We start from the raw sequence: 18,585 nt of genomic DNA on the forward strand, positions 1-18,585 counted from the left end.
TGTTCAGGTTCCCCATAGTGTGTGAGTGACAGTGTGTTCCCCTGATGTGTGGATGAATGACCCAGTGTAAGTCACCTTGGTAAATAAGTTGTGTGGGCTGGTAACACTACATAGTATCTATTGTAAGTTGCTTTGGAGAAAAGTGTCTAAGTGAATAAATCTAACTGTAGTAGAAACACACAAGTAGAGCATGTGTAGAAATAAGTGAAGCCCAAGCAGTACTGGTTAAACCCAGCAGGTAAGTACCACAGGGAGTGCTAGTACTATAGTACTTAGAATAACTGACTTTGGACCCACTCGTTGAAATCTCACCTCCTGCTGTAGTACTGTACCCTTGAGCAAGGTACTTAGCCATGATTTCTCCAGCAAATTACCCAGCTCTATGAATCTGGAGAGAAGTGTCAGTTAAATGTAAGTAAAATAAGGGGTGTCAATAATGTATTCATCCTGTAAGTTTATTTTAATATTTCATACAAGAATATAATAGGGGGGTGTGGTGGTTTAGCGGCTTTTGCTGGGTCCTGCTCTTGGGTGGGTCTGGGGTTCGAGTCCTGCTTGGGGTGCCTTGCAATGGACTGGCGTCCCATCCTGGGTGTGTCCCTTCCCCCCTCCAGCCCTGCACCCTGTGTTGCCAGGTTAGGCTCCGGTTCACTGTGACCCCAACCAGGACAAGCGGTTTCAGCCACTGGGTGTGTGTGTGTGTGTGTGTGTGCGCACCATCCCTGTAGGGTTGCCATCCTTTCGAGCAGCACTGCACATCTTTGTCTTTCAAATGAATTTGTACAGAAACCTGGAGTTTCCAGTTTGAAAAGCGAACGAAACTGCGCCTTTCAAAAATATGCTTTATGACGTGTTTTATCGCGCATTTAAAGGGCTTATTTATGTTTGCAGGGTTCTACCCCACAGCACTTTAAGGCACAAAAGGAGCACAGTCTGTTTTGCTGTCTAGTGAGGAATTTGAAATGACAGTAAGATTTGGACTCAGCTGCCATGAAGGCTGGTTCACGAGTTCTGCATGTGTGTCACAGTTTATGAGTGAAACAGCATAACGCATAAATTTGCTCTGCTTGTCAGTTCCTGACTGCAGCCGTTTGCAAGTCTCCCTGGACGTTTGTTTTTCTTGCTGCTTCGAGTGTCAGTCATGTGCTGCTGCAAAATAAATAACCACATTTTACACAGTTTTTACCCCGTTTTACATAGCTGCTAGTCCCCCTCGCTCCATATCACAGCTCGAGCACTAAACCTAGGGTAGTGCTAACAGCTGCTGCCTTTGCACCTGAAGGTCGCAGGTTTAAATCCCACCTCCAGCTGTAGTACCCTTGAACAAACTACTTACTGAAAAAATTGTTCCAGTAAAATTACCCAGTATGAAGGGGTAAATAATGGTACATTTCTTTGGAGAAAAGCACGCTAAATGGATAAACGTAAAGAAGGGAATGAAAGCATTACAGACAATTTGAGATCCTGTGTACTTGACCTCACACTCCTACTTCTCTTTTGAATAAGTGAACTAAAGTGAGGCACTGTAAAATCGGTGTATTTGCACACACTGCGACATCTTGAACCGCGGTGTTGACTTAACACTGTCCTCTGAACTGTGTGATTTACAGGTTAAATTCTTTTATATAGACATGTATTCATACATTTATAAGTTGACAACACATTTTGTGCTACACATTATATTAGAAATAAAATGTTTCTAGAAAAGTACATTACAGTATCCCAAGCTAGAGGAGGGAGAAGGATCATGGAGCACAGTGCTCCTGTAGTATATATACACACACATGTTGTCTGAAACCGTTTGCCCCAAGCGGGGTCACGGTGAACCAGAGCCTAACCTGGCAACACAGGGTGCAAGGCTGGAGGGGGAGGGGACACACCCAGGATGGGCCGCCAGTCCATCACAAGGCATCCCAAGTGGGACTCGAACCCAGAGAGCAGGAACCGGTCAAACCCACTCCACCACTGCACCCCCTAGTACATATATAACGCTACAAAATGTTTATGAGTATCAATATTGGCAATATAATAATATAAGCAGCATAACTGCAAATGTAAGAAGTGAACATATCGAAAAATCTAGATTGTTAAGGGAGATCAAACTGAACTAAAGTGGGCATTTGAAGGTTCGCTGGTACAAACACTCAAGGGGGCTTTCAAGACGTGTTTGGACGTGGCAGAAGATCCAGCCCCTGCATTTTGTCTGAACTTGTCTATAAAATATGTGCGACAGAGTTATGGTGCTGGACAGATCTGCAAAGACACACACTGCACACCCAAGACCCTGAGAGGTACTGAGAGAGCACTTGAAGAGACACACACCCTAGCAGAGGGCTGGAGACACACCAAGGGCTCCAGCTGAAGAGCATCGGAGCAGGACGTTCTCCTGGCGCCCGCTGAGAAGGTATGTAACCCTTTGGTAAATAATCCCCGTTTAGCGGCTTGGATTTATTCTACTAAAATGCAACAGCTGCTCTGCTCGCTGCGGTGTGTAAGGGCCCCAGGCCACCTCTTCCCTCTTTTGTGGACTCTAGTGAGCAGTGCTGCATGCTCACACCAGTTATAGCTCTCCGAGGTTTACACTCCGTCCAGCGATGCAAGTGAATTAATATCATCTAATTAAATTTGGTATTTTCTGGGCTGTACTATAAAGAACTCGGTGACGTGACAGTTGTGAAGACAACATCGTCTGTTCCCGAAATACAGAAATGTGCACATCATTTTGCATGGCATCTAATAGTGCCTTTGCATTTTCATTAATCATATGGTTATTATTTCTTAATATTTTAATTTTATTATTCAACAATGAACTCTACTCCATTCACAGGTAAGTCACAAAATGGACTGTTTGGAAAAATACAAGGAAAGCGGGGTGGTGGTGCATTTGAAAACTGAATCCTTATCTTTTTCCCAAGTTGGAACGTATCATGGTTTGGGTACTTAAAAGTTCTCACAGCTAGGGTGGCAGCTGTGTTTTGTTTTGCTCCAAATCACAGCTATGTGCATCACAGCTACACCTCCAGCTCTCGCGTCCCGGGAGCAGCCGCTACAAGTGGGAATGTTGCAGCACTTTGGCATTTCTGCTGCCAGTCGCGTCATAAATCTGCTAGTGGTCTCATAATTTTGAAAGTGATTTGATGACAATCTTATGAAAGTGACATATGCTAAAGAAGTATAACTTCATGCTTGAAAATGTACAGTACCTGTTGTAACGACCCGCGTTACTGAGGGGTGTCGTGTGTAAACGGGAAAATGTGTTTATTGTGAATAATTGGGGATTGTGGGTAAAATGTGAATTAAGCATTCAACCGTTATGGGGACTCGCAGGGAATATAAGCGGTTCAGTGTCTGTTGGCCAGGGGGAGAAACAGGCTGGGAAAGCTGGGTAGAGGTGCAGATAATTAAAGAAGAGGGATAGTTAGGCCGAGAGCATTATTTTCTTGCGTTTTTGCCGATATCTCTTGCTGTGTGCCGCTCTTCTAATAAATCTTGTACTGAACGCTGTCCGTGCATCCGTCTTCACCTCGTCCGCACAGAGCGTGCTACGTTGTGTTACTAAAATTACCTAGCAGTGCTTGTACACTAAGGCTGTGAGTGAGGATCATGTTTTTCTCTTCCAGCAGTAAGTGCCATTTCCTAGAGGTAAATATCAATGAAACTGAGACAACTTGTGCTGAAAGTCTTGCAACTGGAGCTCTGTGCAGGTAAACCCAGCAGTGCCAGGGGACAGCTAGTAGTGCAGTGCTCAGTGCTGCTGCTGCCTTGCACCCAAAGGTTACAAGTTCAAATCCCACCTCCAGCTGTTGTACCCTCCAGTGAGGTACTTACCCTGATTTGCTCCGAGCAAAGTTACTCTTTAAATAAGTGAATAGTTATTACTTTGTAAAGAAGTGTCGGCTGAATGTATACTACACACACACACACACACATTTTCAGAACCGCTTGTCCCTTACGGGGTCACGGGGAACCGGAGCCTACCCGGCAACACAGGGCGTAAGGCCGGAGGGGGAAGGGGACACACCCAGGACGGGACGCCAGTCCGTCACAAGGCACCCCAAGCGGGACTCGAACCCCAGACCCACCGGAGAGTAGGACTGCGGTCCAACCCACTGCGCCACCGCACCCCCCTTGAATGTATACTATTTCCGTAGAAATTCTCGGTAGAATAAGCCGAGGGGCTCAGAAATGTGTTGTGTCACTAAGAGTTTGACTGACCAGTTACATCCCCAGCAACACATGGAGTCGGTGGGGAGTCTTTGGCTCTGATAGTCATTCTATTGCACGTTTTACCACCATGGATGTTTTAGAGGGATGACACTTCTGGGCAGACTTGGCAGTTATGTGCTGTGACAGTTATTTCAGTCTCAGTGAGTTCACTAGTACTCCTAACTTACCCTCATGGATGGTAAATTCAGCCCAGTGGCAAAGTGACAGAGTGTGATGGATGAGGTAACTATTTAGCAAGTGTGTGACAGCTGATTTGTCACCTCGGCCAACTGTGTGCTGAAGACCAAGACCATTTGTGAGTTTGAGAGCAAAAACACATTTTTCCTGCAGATATTTAAATCTTTTTTCAATATTCTGAGCTTCATTATGAGACTTTTTCCTGCATTTTGACCTACTGGTTATACTTAAATAACTCTCCACACAGCAACAATGCTAAACTGAATTTGTATATATATATATATAATAATTTTTTTTGGAGAATAGAGTTGTTGCTTTTGTACAGAGCATATTTAAATAATGTCAGCCCCGGGATGGACGGGAATAATGTGAAGTGAGATGTAATTATAAATAATAAGGGAAATTTCAGAAAGCCTCAAGTTAATTTTAATAAAAATAAAAGCCTTAAGTTACATTTTACAATGTGCAGTAATGGAAAATGAACTTGAATGTATTTCCTTGTGCAATATGAAAGCAAGCATTTTGAAAAGTACATTTGAATGATTCTAGTTTTTTAAAAAATGTAAATAGAATATGGACGAAGTACAATCTGTATTTCAGGTTTTATTTCTTTCTTAGTTGTGTCCTACAGCAGAAAAAAAGCGACATGTTTCCTCCACTAACGTGGGATGAACAGTTTCACATCTAATAAGACCAACAGCTGAGCATCAGGAATGACAGACAAAGGTAAGAAGTGGCAGTCTGGTCCAACAAAATGAAAAATAAAGAGGATTCATCAGGTAATAGAGGAGTCAGCGTTAATATTCACACAAATGTTTTTAATGTGTCAAAAGGCCAATGACTAGTAATACAAGTATTGCTGGACTTATTGTCCACAAATATCCATGAAGTCAGGAAACTGTCAGCGTTCCTGTTTCTTATGGGAAAATCAGTTTTTTTCACTGAGTCCACTCACTGAGCAATGTCATTCTTTATACCTTTCCTTTGCCCATAAGTGGATGTGAAGGGTTTACAGCACTGAGTTTCAACTAAGGTCTGGCTGTACAAACGCATCATGGAGAGCTCAAGACACACACACACACACACACACACACACACAGTATCTGAAACCACTTGTCCCAAGTACGGTCGCGGCGAACCAGAGCCTAACCCGGCAACACAGGGCGCAAGGCTGGAAGGGGAGGGGACACACCTAGGACAGGACACCAGTCCATTGCAAGGCACCCCAAGCAGGACTCAAACCCCAGACCCGCAAGAGAGTGAGACCCAGCCAAGTCCACTGCACCACCGCGTCCCTCAAGAGCTCAAGAACGTGCCAGAAATGCTCACCTGAATTTTTTGACCCTGGGTAGATGGTCTTTCTGCCTTTGGTCTCAGTGTATGAATGGGAAAAAGAGAGTGGATTTAGCTCATGTACAGGAGAGCTCGTTATAGGAGACCCTTTCCATGTTTCTATGTGTCTCCACAGGTGTAACGGAAACAGTCCCTTTCACAACTAGACTGGCTTCGCTGCCTCCAAGTGAGTTCTCCCTGCAGTCTGGTAAAGAGTGGGCCCGTCCACTACTTCGCTCATAATCATCCTTCCTGCACAATATGGTCCTTCCATTCAAACCTGCATGTGCCCTTGATGGCTGTTGCCGTGCTCTGAACCTGTGTTTGTGCTCTTTCTCTGCGCTCCACCAGAGGGCACCACTGGCACCGTGAGCAGCCACAGGAGCTCCAGCGGATTTGGCGGGGTGGCTGGAGAGAAGAAAATGATCACCAGTAACTATGTGACATCATGTGAGTCATATGAACTTAAACACTTACCTTTTTATTATCATGCTGACATGGAAACAGTGGCCCAAAAAAAAATAGAGTTATGAAGGTATGAGCTATGAAGGTGGTGTCGAATGCATGTTTCAGAGAGTGACCGTGAGGAGGTCTTGGGTCAAATGAATGTTCTCTTTCTATCACTTTTTAAAAAGCACATGTAAAACATTTTGAACAGAAGTTGATGTGATTCAGGCATGAGTGTGTCTACCACTGTTTCCTTTCCAGCTGCTGTTAACAGATGTTAAAAGCACCACGGTTATTACCGTCAAAGGATACGAGACTGTAAATGTGCCTCAGTTTCGGTGATAAAATCATACTCTTCTCTGGGGTCCCAAAAAGGACAGATATGACTGGATTTTGCGGAGTGTTTCCAGAACTTGCTGGTCTCCTCTTCATCCCATCCCTCTCAGCCTCACGGGGGCTCTCTGCCGGGGGATGCTCACCATGGAGCAGCTCCACAGGAGGCTCTTCTCTAGGTGGCGTGCCCCGGGGTCTCGGAGGTGGATCGGGAGGCGGCTCCGGGGCCATCTCCATAGGGCGGTCTTCAGTGAGCTCTGGATCGAGTTCTGGTGGGATCTCTGGGAAGAGCCCTGGTGGGGGGTCCATCGCCATCCCCTCGGCTGCTGCGAAAGGGAGCCACAGCTCTTCAGTGTCAGGGGGGCTGAGAAGAGCGCAGGGATCCTCCTCGTCCCCCACGCACTCCCCAGTCCTCCCTGAGAGGAAGACCGTGGCCTCTCGCTCTGTGGGGTACGAAGGTGAGGCTCGAGTGACGTGTGGGCCAAAGCAGAGAGCCTTTTCGGAAACTCGTCCAAGCGACACACACCGGCGCTTACAGTCATGTCAGCTTTTGCACCAAGAGAAATGATCAAGGCCAAAAATCACAGCTCGTCCAATTTGTTTGCCTCTCAAAAAGTGCCGCTTTTCCAACCCTTGTGCAGGAACCTCGAGTGAGAACTCGTCTCCAGAATACAGAAGAAAAGAGTACGGTAAGTGTCGCACCAAGCGCACAGGTGTTCAGAGTGGAATTAGAAGATGATATATATGATATAATGATATATTGAATGAATGATATATGTGACGGTGAATATAAGGAATGATTCTCACTCTGTTTTACATTGGAATATAAGATCAGTCCAGCATATTCTCGACATTTCCTATACAGACTAAGCGAAAACAATGAAGGTAAGATGGAGTGAGAAAGTGCTGACTGTTCCTGCATGAGTGTGTCACACTACTCTGCTGTGTCAATGTGCGAATGGAGAAAAGAGCCTGCTGAACGACGACATGTGATGTGTGTGACCGACCCGTCGGAGCTGCTCCGTATAATTACGATGAAACCCTACACTAGGAGTCGACGGCGTGACCTGAAGGGTCATCGCTGCTTCTTCGAAGAAGTTGGGGTTTGTGCGTGAAACACGACTATGTTGACAGTCTGTCGTTCCCCGCAGCCTCGGCCGGCGTTGCCACTAGGGGCCGGAGCGAAAACAGAGGTAAGGTGCCGTGACCCGGGCCGGATGAGCCCAGCGCTCGCGTAACCGTGGTTACGTGAGGCCGGAGATTGCCGGAAACTGCCGGAGACTGCCGGAGACTGCCAAACTGCCATGAGCTACAATAACACACTGCACCATCTGCGTGCAGCTGACAGCCAGGCATCTCACAAGTGTTTCTCGCCTCTCTTCCCCTTCAGAGAGTGAAATACGTGCGAGACTTCAGAGCGCATCTCCCTCCACCAGATGTAAGTACTTAGTATGTTCAGTAAAGGGTGGTATCACTTCACCCCCCGTTCGGGTAACACCTTGAGCTTGGTGTAAGCTCAGGACTAATTTACCTCATGACTCATCTGCGCGCTCGACAAAAGGCGAACGGACACACGTCATCCCTCGACTGCGCTCTCTTTGTCGGTTCACTCTTGTTTCGGATGAAAGAGGCGGAAATTGCCCAAATGATGCCGAATCAGAGGCCCTACGCGAGAAGCCCGGGAAACATGGAACACATGGGGTCCAGACGGAACCAACAATCAGGGAGAGATGTACTTGCCACACTGGGGCTTTGAGAGCGTGCAGAGCGGTGCTCGTGTGACCCTGCAGGGCGCCGCAGGGTGTCTTGCTGACTCGGAGTGTGTTTCAGGGACGGAGCTGGACGACGTCAAGAGGCTCCTGAAAGGCAGTCGATCGAGCAGCATCAGCCCCCCGCGGTCGCCCTCCAGCACCCTGCCCATCCCCAAAAAGGCCTCCGTGGAGCTGCGGTCAGGTACAGCACATGTGGAAACGGCCAAAGCTTCCCGAAAAAAGGGAGCCTTTGATTTTGTTCAATTTCAAGTGTTTTACCCCATTAATGCGTTAGAGCTGTTAAGGCCAATTACTCAGCTGATGCCTGGCTGTTGGCATGAGAGCTGGGTGCTCCATTCCTGCAAACTCGGTATGGGGGAGCATGAACACACAGCCCTTCTGACGTGTGTGTGTGTGTGGGGACTGCCGGCTGCAATGCTGATCCACCTCCCGATTCCACCCACTGCCCTTCAGGCGCCTCCATCAAAGTATGTGCCAATCTCAGTAAGAAGGGGTAAAGAACCCGGGAAGCACAGATATCGCTCCCACTCACAGGAACAGGAGGCTTGTGTAATGCTGGCTCTCGAACCCGGGTTCATAGTTTACAGCACAATTTACTTGTGAACCATTGGGTTGGCCTGACTGGGAGGAGATGTGTGGTGTTGTCAACAGGTGGCGTGTTAGTCAAGGACACTGTTGTAAAGTGAAAAGTGCTGGATCTTCAGACCGGCCCTACTGAGGAAGGGCCTTAAACTACACTGCTTCAGTGAACACACACACACACACACACACACTGACTGAAGCTGCTTGTCCCAAGTGGGGTCATGGCAAACCAGAGCCTAACCAGGCAACACGGGGCGCAAGGCCAAAGGGGTGAGGGGACACACCCAGGATGGGACGCTAGTCCATCACAAGGCACGCCACATGGCACTCGAACCCCAGACCCACCACAGAGCAGGACCTGGCCAAACCCACTGCGCCACCACACCCCCTCAAGATATAAATGATATCTCATTATATGTATTAGCAGTGGATAAAAGAGCGCTGTCCTGGCAGACCTCTCAGTCACCTCTTTTTATATTTCGGCTGAGTGCTTAATGAGCTATAACCGACCGAGCTGTTGAATGAATGCGCCGCAGAACTGAAAAGTCCTTTTATATTATTCCAAATTGTGAAAGCATAAATACGGTATTTAGTCCTTATTTTCCTTTTAAACTGTACTCTACAGCTGTGTCTGTTTCAATGAAACAATAATTGCAGCAGGTTCACTTTGGGCCTCTTACCAGTTAAGTGTGCTGGGTAATACAAATGGGGCCCAGTGTCAGTTTATTCAGCATCGATAGATTTATAAAATGTTTAAAAATTATTTCACTAGCACCTTTCCTACCACCTCCCCACCCCCATCCCCACCCCCACCCCCATTCCCACTCCCATCCCCAACCCCATCCACCCATGCTCCCCTGTGCTTTTAGGGCAGTATGAGAGTGCCACTCTGGATCCCGCTCAGGCCGTCTACATGTGGAACAGCTGCACACTTCCGAGCAGCTCCTACAGCTACCAGATGAACCCCAACAACCTGTCCCCGCGAGCGTCCCTGCTGCACACAGCCCCGGGTCAGAGCCAACCCCCCGCCACTTAACGCTACTCAACTAGTGTGCGTTTGGCTAGCCAGAGAGCATTGTGGGATTGCACACTGTCAATAATCACTTATACAGCAGGTGGCGTAGTAGTTAGAGCTGCCACCTTCCACTCAAAGGGCACAGGTTTGAATGTCACCTTTTGCTGTAGAACCGCTCCAGTAAAAAGTTCCAGAGGTACAGAGTCCTACTTGAAAGTATGTGAAGCCCTTGTGTCCCCTGCTTTTACCACGAAACGGGTATTTAATGAGAATCAGTGTTTCTCATGTGACATAACAGGTGCATGATGATCAGTTCCATAGGTTGCTTTAGAGGAGATCATGTGTGTAGGAGAAACACAGGTATAAAAATAAGTGAAGCCCAAGTTGTATTGGTTAAACCCAGTAGGTAAGTAGAACCAGAGGTGTAAATCATCATCATTTATTCATCTTGTACATTTATTTTATATAACAATAATGACCATCTCTGTAGGGTTTATACCATTTCAAACGGCACTATAGATGGCTGACTCATTGTAAGTAGTGTAAGGCTGTAAATCACTGACATTCATCTGACACTTTTCTCCAAAGTGACTTACACTCTTTATTTACCTACAATTACTTACCCATTTATACAGGGGGGTAATTTTATGGAGCAATTTAGGGTAAATACTTTTCTCAAACCTGAGATCTTTGGGATCGAGGGCAGTGGCTCTAACCACTACACTACCAGCTGTCCACCAGGTAGGGAGGTGTCAGATGAGTAAATGTCGTGTAAATATAATATCAGCATGGCCTTTGTGTTCCACTAGTAACAGTGTCTTTAATTCCGCAGTTCAAGGGCTCCAGAATAACCTGACCCTGAGCTCGGCCCACCCGAACGATGCTCTACCCGACGGCAGCACAGGTCTGCCGAGCCCGGAAACCTCCCCCCCGTGTCTCAGAAAGTTCTAGAATCTAGAGTCTTCTTTTTGAAACTCTGTTACAGTAATACAGTCAATGAAACATCCCAAGGCAACGTCCGATAAAATTCACACATTTTCAGCCGAGTGCAGATAATATTCACCCTACTAACTCCGTCTTTTTATTGAATTTAAGAATACTTTACATGATATTTTGAGATTTAAAAACGATGCAAGTCTCTGCGGCTGTTTTGTTGCGCGTTAGGTTTACTGGCGTAATAAAGGTGTTATGATAGAGTTCAGATTAACAGTTGCAACCCATCAAACTGGTAGGTTATTTACAGTAGAGACAGAAATAGTTGGTCTGTCCAGCATGTCTAATTTGCAGGAATGTATTTTTACAGTGATTTGGAATGTAAAAAGGGCAGTGGAGAAGAACACCATGTTAATAACGGTAGTGCTGCTCTGACAGTGTTTTGTCAGTGTACGAATTGGCGCCCTTCACACAGCCTTACCCTTTCTATTTGTTTTTTTGTAGTTCATGGTGTTCAGAAGAACCTGTCCTCCACCTCAGCCACTGTCCTTACCTCAAATGGGCTGAACTCTCCAACCGGTGTGTGTACAGTTTGGCTGTGTACTGCTCCAATACTGTACCCCCAGCAGGGTCTCAGGTCATTGCCCCTCTTGTTGAGAACACGCTGCGTGTCTCTGTCCCTCAGGGTACGGGGTGCAGAAGAACACGTCCCAGTCCACGAACGGCTCTGGGACCGTCGGCACCGCGGTGTCCACTTCGGCAGGTGGGACACAGGACCGGCTTGTTCGCAGCTAGAGGCGGATTCGCTCAAGTCCACCAAAATTACCTTTAATGAATAAATTTATTTATAAGACTGTGCAAAAGTCTTAGGCATTTAGATGTTTTAGATGGTTCTTTAATGTCTTCTGCATTAGTGTCAATGGGAAAGAGCTTCTTTTAGATTTGCAAGCATTCCTTTTGCAAAAAGTTGCAGTATCACAGTAAGGGTTTTGTATGTCGTTAAAGAAAGTATACACACGCAGAGACACACACGCACAGAGTCTGAGATCGCTTGTCCTGAGCAGGGTCGCGGCGAACAGGAGCCTAACCCGGCAACACAGGGCACAGGGCTGGAGGGGGAGGGGACGCACCCAGGACGGGACGCTAGTCCATTGCAAGGCACCGGACCCCAGACCTGCCAGAGAGCGGAATCCGGCCAAACTCACCGTGACCCCGCTCAGCACAAGCGATTGTTGACGATGGATCGTTACTAAGCTTTGTAGGAGGTTTATTATTTAAGAGCATTATTTTTGGAAGGATTCTCACTTTACAGCTTTTTTCCACAACCAAATGCCTAAAACTTTTGCACAGAGCTGTATATGAAAAATGTAAATGAATTCATTCATCAGACACTTTTCTCCAAAACCAATTACAACAACCATTAACTAGTTCTTTGCTGATGACTTTATCCACGTTAACTCGGCATGCTAGATACACTGCACGAAACTCTACAGTCATTCACCCATCTATACAGCACACACACACACACACACACACACGATCCAGCTGAAGTGCACATTGAACTGTGGGAGGAAACAAGAGTACCCGGAGGAAAGTCACTCCAGCACCGGAAGAAACCCCACACTGTCTCCCAACTCCAGCACATGGAAAACCAGCACATGTCAAATACAATGAATCTGAACTTGTTCGGATTTGTCGAAGAGCGCATCCGTGACATATTTCTACATTTTTTACCATAAATTCAGGTACAAATGAGCTGCCAGCTGGCGTTCTCCACAGTGAACTGTAACCGTTGCTTATCACACCCCGTAACACTGGACCATTCCCCTCACTTTGTTCAGCACGGTGCGTCACCCTGGAGAGAAGAGCGCTCTCCGAAAATAAACTCAATGGAACTGAAAGAAACTACTGTATGAAGCTCAGTGAAAAAATGTGAGTTCATCTACAGTGTATCAATGATGTTTCGTGTTGGTGCTCCCAGCAGATCCCAGCAGCCCTCAGACCGATGACGTCTTCCTCAAAGACTACAAGTTCCTGCTGCTGGAGAAGGAGAACGGCCCCGCCAAGAAGGACGCCGAGATCCTCGTCGTGTCCAAGGACAGCGGCAAGCAGTTCACCGCCTCCACGTCCGCCGGCGCCGGTGTGGCTTCCCTCCCATCGTTAGACCTGTCCCTGGAGTCACGAGACGCGTCCTGTCCATCTTATGGTGGAAGCTGAGCCTGAAAGTCTGAGGAGAGAGCTCTGAAAAGTCCCTTTAAATACACAGGAAAAGGGATGATCTCTCAATTACACACAGCCCTCTGTGCACTTTTATGCTGTTTGATACACAGGCTTCTGATTATGTAAAATCATAGATGGATGGATGGATGGATGGATGACTGGTAAAATGGTCTTCAGCAGTATGAACGGAATGTGAAATCATTTTTCCTGATATTTTGGCCATATTTAATGCCTTCCATTGTTATTAATCTGAAAAGCAGATTAGTAGAGATATCACTATGATGGACATATTACTCAGCCTTCTTTGCTGCTCCACATCACATCTCCTGGTGCTCTACCAGTTCTCTGTGTCGCTTGCAGCCTCTTTCTCCGAAGACTCCATAAGGAGGGAGAAAATGAAATGCACCAGCTCTTCGCAAGCTGCCGCTCTGAGGAGGGACTCTTACAGTGAGGATTTTACCAGCGTCACATAGAACTTGTCCATAAATACAGTGTTAGAGTACAGTGGGAGCAGTACTCACACATATATGCTGTTATGAACTGAAATTCAACCTGTACATGGGGAAAAGGTATTTGCTCACTTGTTCTAATTATATATAGTCGTATCTCATTATATCAGAACTCAGAACTCTTTATGGCCAATATATATCATACTGGAAATGGCTACAAAACTCACTATAACAATATAGAGACTGTGAAGGAGAAGACAAAATACAAAAGAGTCCCAAATATAAGGGTATTAATAGTAGTAATTAGTAATGAGTAGTAGAATTATGTATGTTAGGGGGGCAGGGCCTCCTAGGTGGCAGGTCTGGGGTTCGAGTCCCGCTTGGGATGCCTTGCGGCAGACTGGCGTCCCATCCTGGGTGTCTCCCCTCCCCCTCCAGCCCTGCACCCTGTGCTGCCGGGCTAGGCTCCGGCTCGACGCGACCCTGCTCGGGACGAGCAGCTTCACACAGTGTGTGTGTGATTCCGTATGTCGTACTATATAAATAAATTATTTAAATACCGTATATGATCTGAATTATTTTCTCTTTTTTCATAGTAGCTGCGGAGTCTTCAAGGGTATCAGTGAAAGACAAGGCAACACGTGCAGGTAAAAGGTCAAATAGTGAAATGATACAGTTGTGGAGAGTTATTTTATTGAAATTCTTTAACGTGCGCAAAACAGCGAGCAGAGCATCTCGGGCCGAGGCCTATCTCTGGGAGCGCTCATTTCCATGGCCTCTGTTTACTGGACCAGAGATCCACAAGGAGGAGGACAGGGCTGCAGGGGGTCTCTACGGGGTAGGATCCTGCTGCACTTGGTGGAAGTGGCTTCTGCCTTTTCTGCTCAGCCTGCTGCTCCTCCTGGGGCTCCTCATCGGGCTGATCGCACTGGGTAAGACCGCCAGCGGATAGGACCACGACACGTTAGCGGCCCCTGTCATGGTATACGCGGTCCACGGCGCGTATGCTTCGGCACGGCCTTTATTCGAGCACTTGCAAGGGTGACAGTGAGGACAACTGTGGAACGCTCACACTGGAGACGTGTTCGGGCTGTCTTGTATAGTAGTTAGGTAACATAGCTCAGCATAATTCCCAAATCACAGGAAAATATTATTTCATATCACCCGGATTTAGAATGGCCTTTCGGCTATCGGCTCTCCGCGTCCCTAATGCGAAACCATCACGTATGTTCTAAGCACATAATGAAACATCCTGTTAGTGAAATGATATGTTTCCCATAAACATCCTCAGTTGCCCGCCCCCAGGACCCGGCCATGGAATTTGGCTTCCACGCTAGCGGAGGGTTCTAGACAGGCTGTAATTACGACTACGGCGCATGCCATCTGCATTAATTCATTTAGCAGATACTTTTCTCCAAAGTGATGTGCAATAACCCAAACGAATTTCACCAGTAGGAGAGGGGTTGGTCCAATACCACTGTTTTTGCTCGGTAGTGAACGGCTGCCGGTAGAAGTGATCGGAAACACGCATATGAGTGTGACAGGTGATGTGATGTAACTTTATGGTGCAGTTAGGAGATCGGGAGAGAAGTAGGTCTGAAAGAGATGTGATTGGAAACCTGTCTTGAATGCCGAGAGGGATTCAGCAGATTGTAGATAAACATGGGTCATGGGTGGGACCACCACTCAGTTCGGATCAGTGTACGAAGAGTAATAAACGTAGAGGCGAATCTCAGTGGATTAGAGCACCTGTGGGAAGGTCACCAGTGGGTGTGACTTAGAGTGGGCACAACCTCCAGAGATACCAGCAGCAGCGGATGAGAATACCATTTATTGGGCTTTGACCATCTGGGAATGATCACCACTGAGCCAGTTCAGCACAGGATGCTTCCTACGGGGGTTTCAGACGCAGCATTTTGTGTCCTCTCCTTTTCACCACTTTGTCAGCAATATGGCTAGAGATGGAAGTTGGTCTCGGTTTTGCTAAGGGTGAGATTCCAAACGAGCAGATGTAAGTCCAGCAGCGGTAGAACAACGTGAACGTGTCTGCTGTTCTTTCTCCCGCTTTGCTTCATCTCCCTTTCCACAGCGGAGGAGGTGAAGGCTCTGAAGGCCCGTGTAGATGTCCTGGAAAGGGGCGTTTCCTCTGCACGGACGAGCCGCCTGTCAGCTCTCAACATTGTAGACCCGCTTGACACCTCCCTGGGAAGCTCTGACAACACTGTTAACCTGGGCACCGCGGTCACTGACAGCGCTGCGCTCCAGAGAACCGTTCAGCAGCTGATTCGGTCCGAACTGCAGTCGGAGTCCTTGAGAGGTACCGGGACCTACACGGCAGCCTGTTGTACACTGTGGGAATCACACCCTGGCACTTTAGGACTCATTGTTGTTGACACCAAATAAAAGCGTTTCATTAAAGGTTCAACTGATGCATTTATTTAAATACTGCATTTTGTAGCTCCACTGGTCGTATCGCAGCATTTTCAGTCCTTTGTTCAGCTCAGCATAGCGTTTCCTTCCATCGATTATCAGTAGCTGCTGGTCCAAGGCAGCGACTCGGCCGTCTGGAACTTATCCTGGAAGCATAGGGAATGAGGCAGGGTACAGTAAAGAGAGTGTGTTCCACTGATGTACGGATGAGTGACCCAGTGTAAGTAGTGTATCTAGCAGTGTGAGTCACCACGGTGAATAAGGTGTGTGGGCCGATAACACTGCGAAGCGTTCATTGGAAGTTGCTTTGGAGAAAAGAGTCGGCTAAATAAATGAATGTAAATGTAACGTAATGTACACCTTACACGGGACAGAGAATGGATGGAAGGATTACTGGAATTGTATTAATCTTCATACAATCAATTGAACTAGTATCGGTATTGGCTGTGCTCCATGTTGGCCCAAACAAACATGAACGAATTCTTTCTCTGCAATCTCCGCACAGCCTCAGTTAAAGGGGAAAAGGGAGATCCGGGAGTCAGAGGTAAGAACCGAAGCACATTTCCCCACGTTGACCGAGCGACTGCTGATCTGCCTGCTGTGTATATGCTGCTCTTACATGTGACCCAGTTGACCATATTTTTTGCCATATGCTTAATTCATTTTAAGGAGAACCAGGGCATCCTGGACTCAAAGGTGAGTATTCTAGTTGCTCTAATCATGTATGGTAAACCGAAAGCAGTACTAACCGATCTTTCAAGAGATATCTCAATGGTCGATCCCTACTATTTGAAACGCCACGTACCACTGGGGAATAAAGAGATGAACGTAATACAGTTTTTTTGACTGATTTTCAGGTGATGCAGGGTTCCCCGGTGTTCCAGGTAGGGACTGAAATGATGGTTCTTGCACATTGTAACAGTTTTGTTGTCAATGGTGACATTTTCCCTGCTTCCACTAAGGAAGAAAATGAATATAAATGGCTTTCAAATTATGTCTTTTTTTAAAAAAATGTTTTTTTTTTAATATTACTGTGAATGTACAGTATTTGTCACGCCTTCCACCTCGGCAAAGAGGAACACCTGCAGCTGATCAGGGTCCAGATGCATAAAAGGACAGCCCGGAGCTCAGAACGTTCCGGAACCACGTTCAGCCTTACTGCTCACCAGCGCTTCTCGCATCGCCCTGTTTACCTTTCCTGACTTCCCTGTCCTAGCTCCCGTTCCTCGACCCTCTTCCTCCTGACTCCCCTCGTCTTCCCCGTTTCCTTCAACCCATTGCCTGATCTTCGACTCACGGTTTTCGGATTCTCCTCGTAACGACGTCTGCTCCTCGGTGACCCTTGCTAGTTTCCTGACCACAACCTTCAGATCCTCCCATCGCCTTGTGCACCTCTGCGCTGCACTTGGGTCTGATGACCCACTTTCCGGGCAGAAACGTGACAGTAATAATGAGCTCACATGCAGTATGTACTGCAATGTGTGACCTGTACGACCTGCTTCATAACACTAACTCTTCACCACATCTACCTGTCTGATTTTTGATGATGGGAATCTTTTTTTTCATTCTCACTTCTATCCCCCAGGACGTCCTGGTGAGATGGGACACACGGGTCAGGAAGGACCCAAAGGGCAAAAAGGAAATCCAGGTGAACAGCACGCAAAGATGGACTGGCTATGGAAATAACTGGTTATGATATGGTGAAGTTTACAGTGGTTTATGTAATTTACAAGGTCAGAAGGTTGGATTTTTCATTGAAGTGATTTATTGATTTGCTCAGAAGTATTTAAGTCTATTTTTATTAACACTTTTCCACTATTTATTGGTACATTTAAATATTGCTTACTTTAACAGACATTACACTCTATTACATAATTCATGGTTTTTTTTCTGTTTAGGTGAACCTGGTGCCGAGGGCCCATCTGGGCCTAGGGGTCGAGATGGGCCAACCGGTCCCCGAGGTGATGTGGGATCCCCTGGACTTGGAGAGAAAGGTGACAAAGGTATGGACAGTACTTTATTTTTAAGGCATTTTCTAAAGTTCCAATATTAATCTCATATTAAAGGTAGGTCAGCCCAAAGGTGTGGCATGGTGGCACAGCGAGTAGCACTGTTCTCTCACAGCGCCTGGGTAGTGTGAGAGGACATGGGTTTGATCCCCCCTCACTCTGTGTGGAGTTTGCATGCTCTCCCCGTGTCTGCGTGGGTTTCCCCTGGGTGCTCTGGTTTCCTCCCACACTCCAAAGACATGCTGTTGAGGTTCACCCATAGGGTGTGAGTGACCGAGAGAGTGTGTGTGTTCCACTGACGTATGGATGAGTGACCCATTATAAGTAGTGTATCTAGCAGTGTAAGTCACCACGGTGAATAAGGTGTGTGGGCTGATAGTAACACTATATAGAGTTTGTTGGAAGTCGCTTTTGAGAAAAGTGTCTAATAAATAAATGTGAAATATTAAACTTTTCATATATTGAGTGGAAAGAGATAGTTTAAGAATATCAGATGGAGATATAATAGTTCAGTCAAATGGTATAGTCGTGCTGCAGGTAGCACTGATACTTTCCATCTCCTCCGGTGTTGGTTTGCACATGGTTTTAAATCCAGCTCAGTCTGTGTGGAGTTTGCATCTTCTCCCTGTGTTTTCATGAGTTTTCTCCAGGTGCTCTAG

General features: G+C 46.8%; 1 protein-coding gene across 1 annotated transcript in view; it reads left to right on the forward strand.

The window, feature by feature from the left end:
- The first annotated feature begins 2,248 nt into the window (after window positions 1–2,248).
- The window catches only part of col17a1a (collagen, type XVII, alpha 1a), a 35,662-nt gene continuing 19,325 nt past the window's right edge, over window positions 2,249–18,585 (forward strand). The window contains exons 1-22 of the mRNA XM_018750799.2: window positions 2,249–2,404; window positions 5,023–5,130; window positions 5,873–5,923; window positions 6,088–6,186; window positions 6,630–6,974; window positions 7,158–7,205; window positions 7,668–7,709; window positions 7,907–7,954; window positions 8,347–8,469; window positions 9,740–9,880; window positions 10,718–10,789; window positions 11,323–11,397; window positions 11,504–11,581; window positions 12,800–12,958; window positions 13,399–13,485; window positions 14,282–14,419; window positions 15,577–15,804; window positions 16,423–16,461; window positions 16,587–16,613; window positions 16,775–16,801; window positions 17,503–17,565; window positions 17,816–17,920. Of these exons, the coding sequence (XP_018606315.2) occupies window positions 5,118–5,130; window positions 5,873–5,923; window positions 6,088–6,186; window positions 6,630–6,974; window positions 7,158–7,205; window positions 7,668–7,709; window positions 7,907–7,954; window positions 8,347–8,469; window positions 9,740–9,880; window positions 10,718–10,789; window positions 11,323–11,397; window positions 11,504–11,581; window positions 12,800–12,958; window positions 13,399–13,485; window positions 14,282–14,419; window positions 15,577–15,804; window positions 16,423–16,461; window positions 16,587–16,613; window positions 16,775–16,801; window positions 17,503–17,565; window positions 17,816–17,920 (2,008 nt within the window). The 5' untranslated portion in view covers window positions 2,249–2,404; window positions 5,023–5,117. The remainder of the gene's footprint in view (window positions 2,405–5,022; window positions 5,131–5,872; window positions 5,924–6,087; window positions 6,187–6,629; window positions 6,975–7,157; window positions 7,206–7,667; window positions 7,710–7,906; window positions 7,955–8,346; window positions 8,470–9,739; window positions 9,881–10,717; window positions 10,790–11,322; window positions 11,398–11,503; window positions 11,582–12,799; window positions 12,959–13,398; window positions 13,486–14,281; window positions 14,420–15,576; window positions 15,805–16,422; window positions 16,462–16,586; window positions 16,614–16,774; window positions 16,802–17,502; window positions 17,566–17,815; window positions 17,921–18,585) is intronic.

The sequence above is a fragment of the Scleropages formosus genome, chromosome 16, assembly GCF_900964775.1.
Source record: "Scleropages formosus chromosome 16, fSclFor1.1, whole genome shotgun sequence".
NCBI classification, from domain to species: Eukaryota; Metazoa; Chordata; class Actinopteri; order Osteoglossiformes; family Osteoglossidae; genus Scleropages; species Scleropages formosus.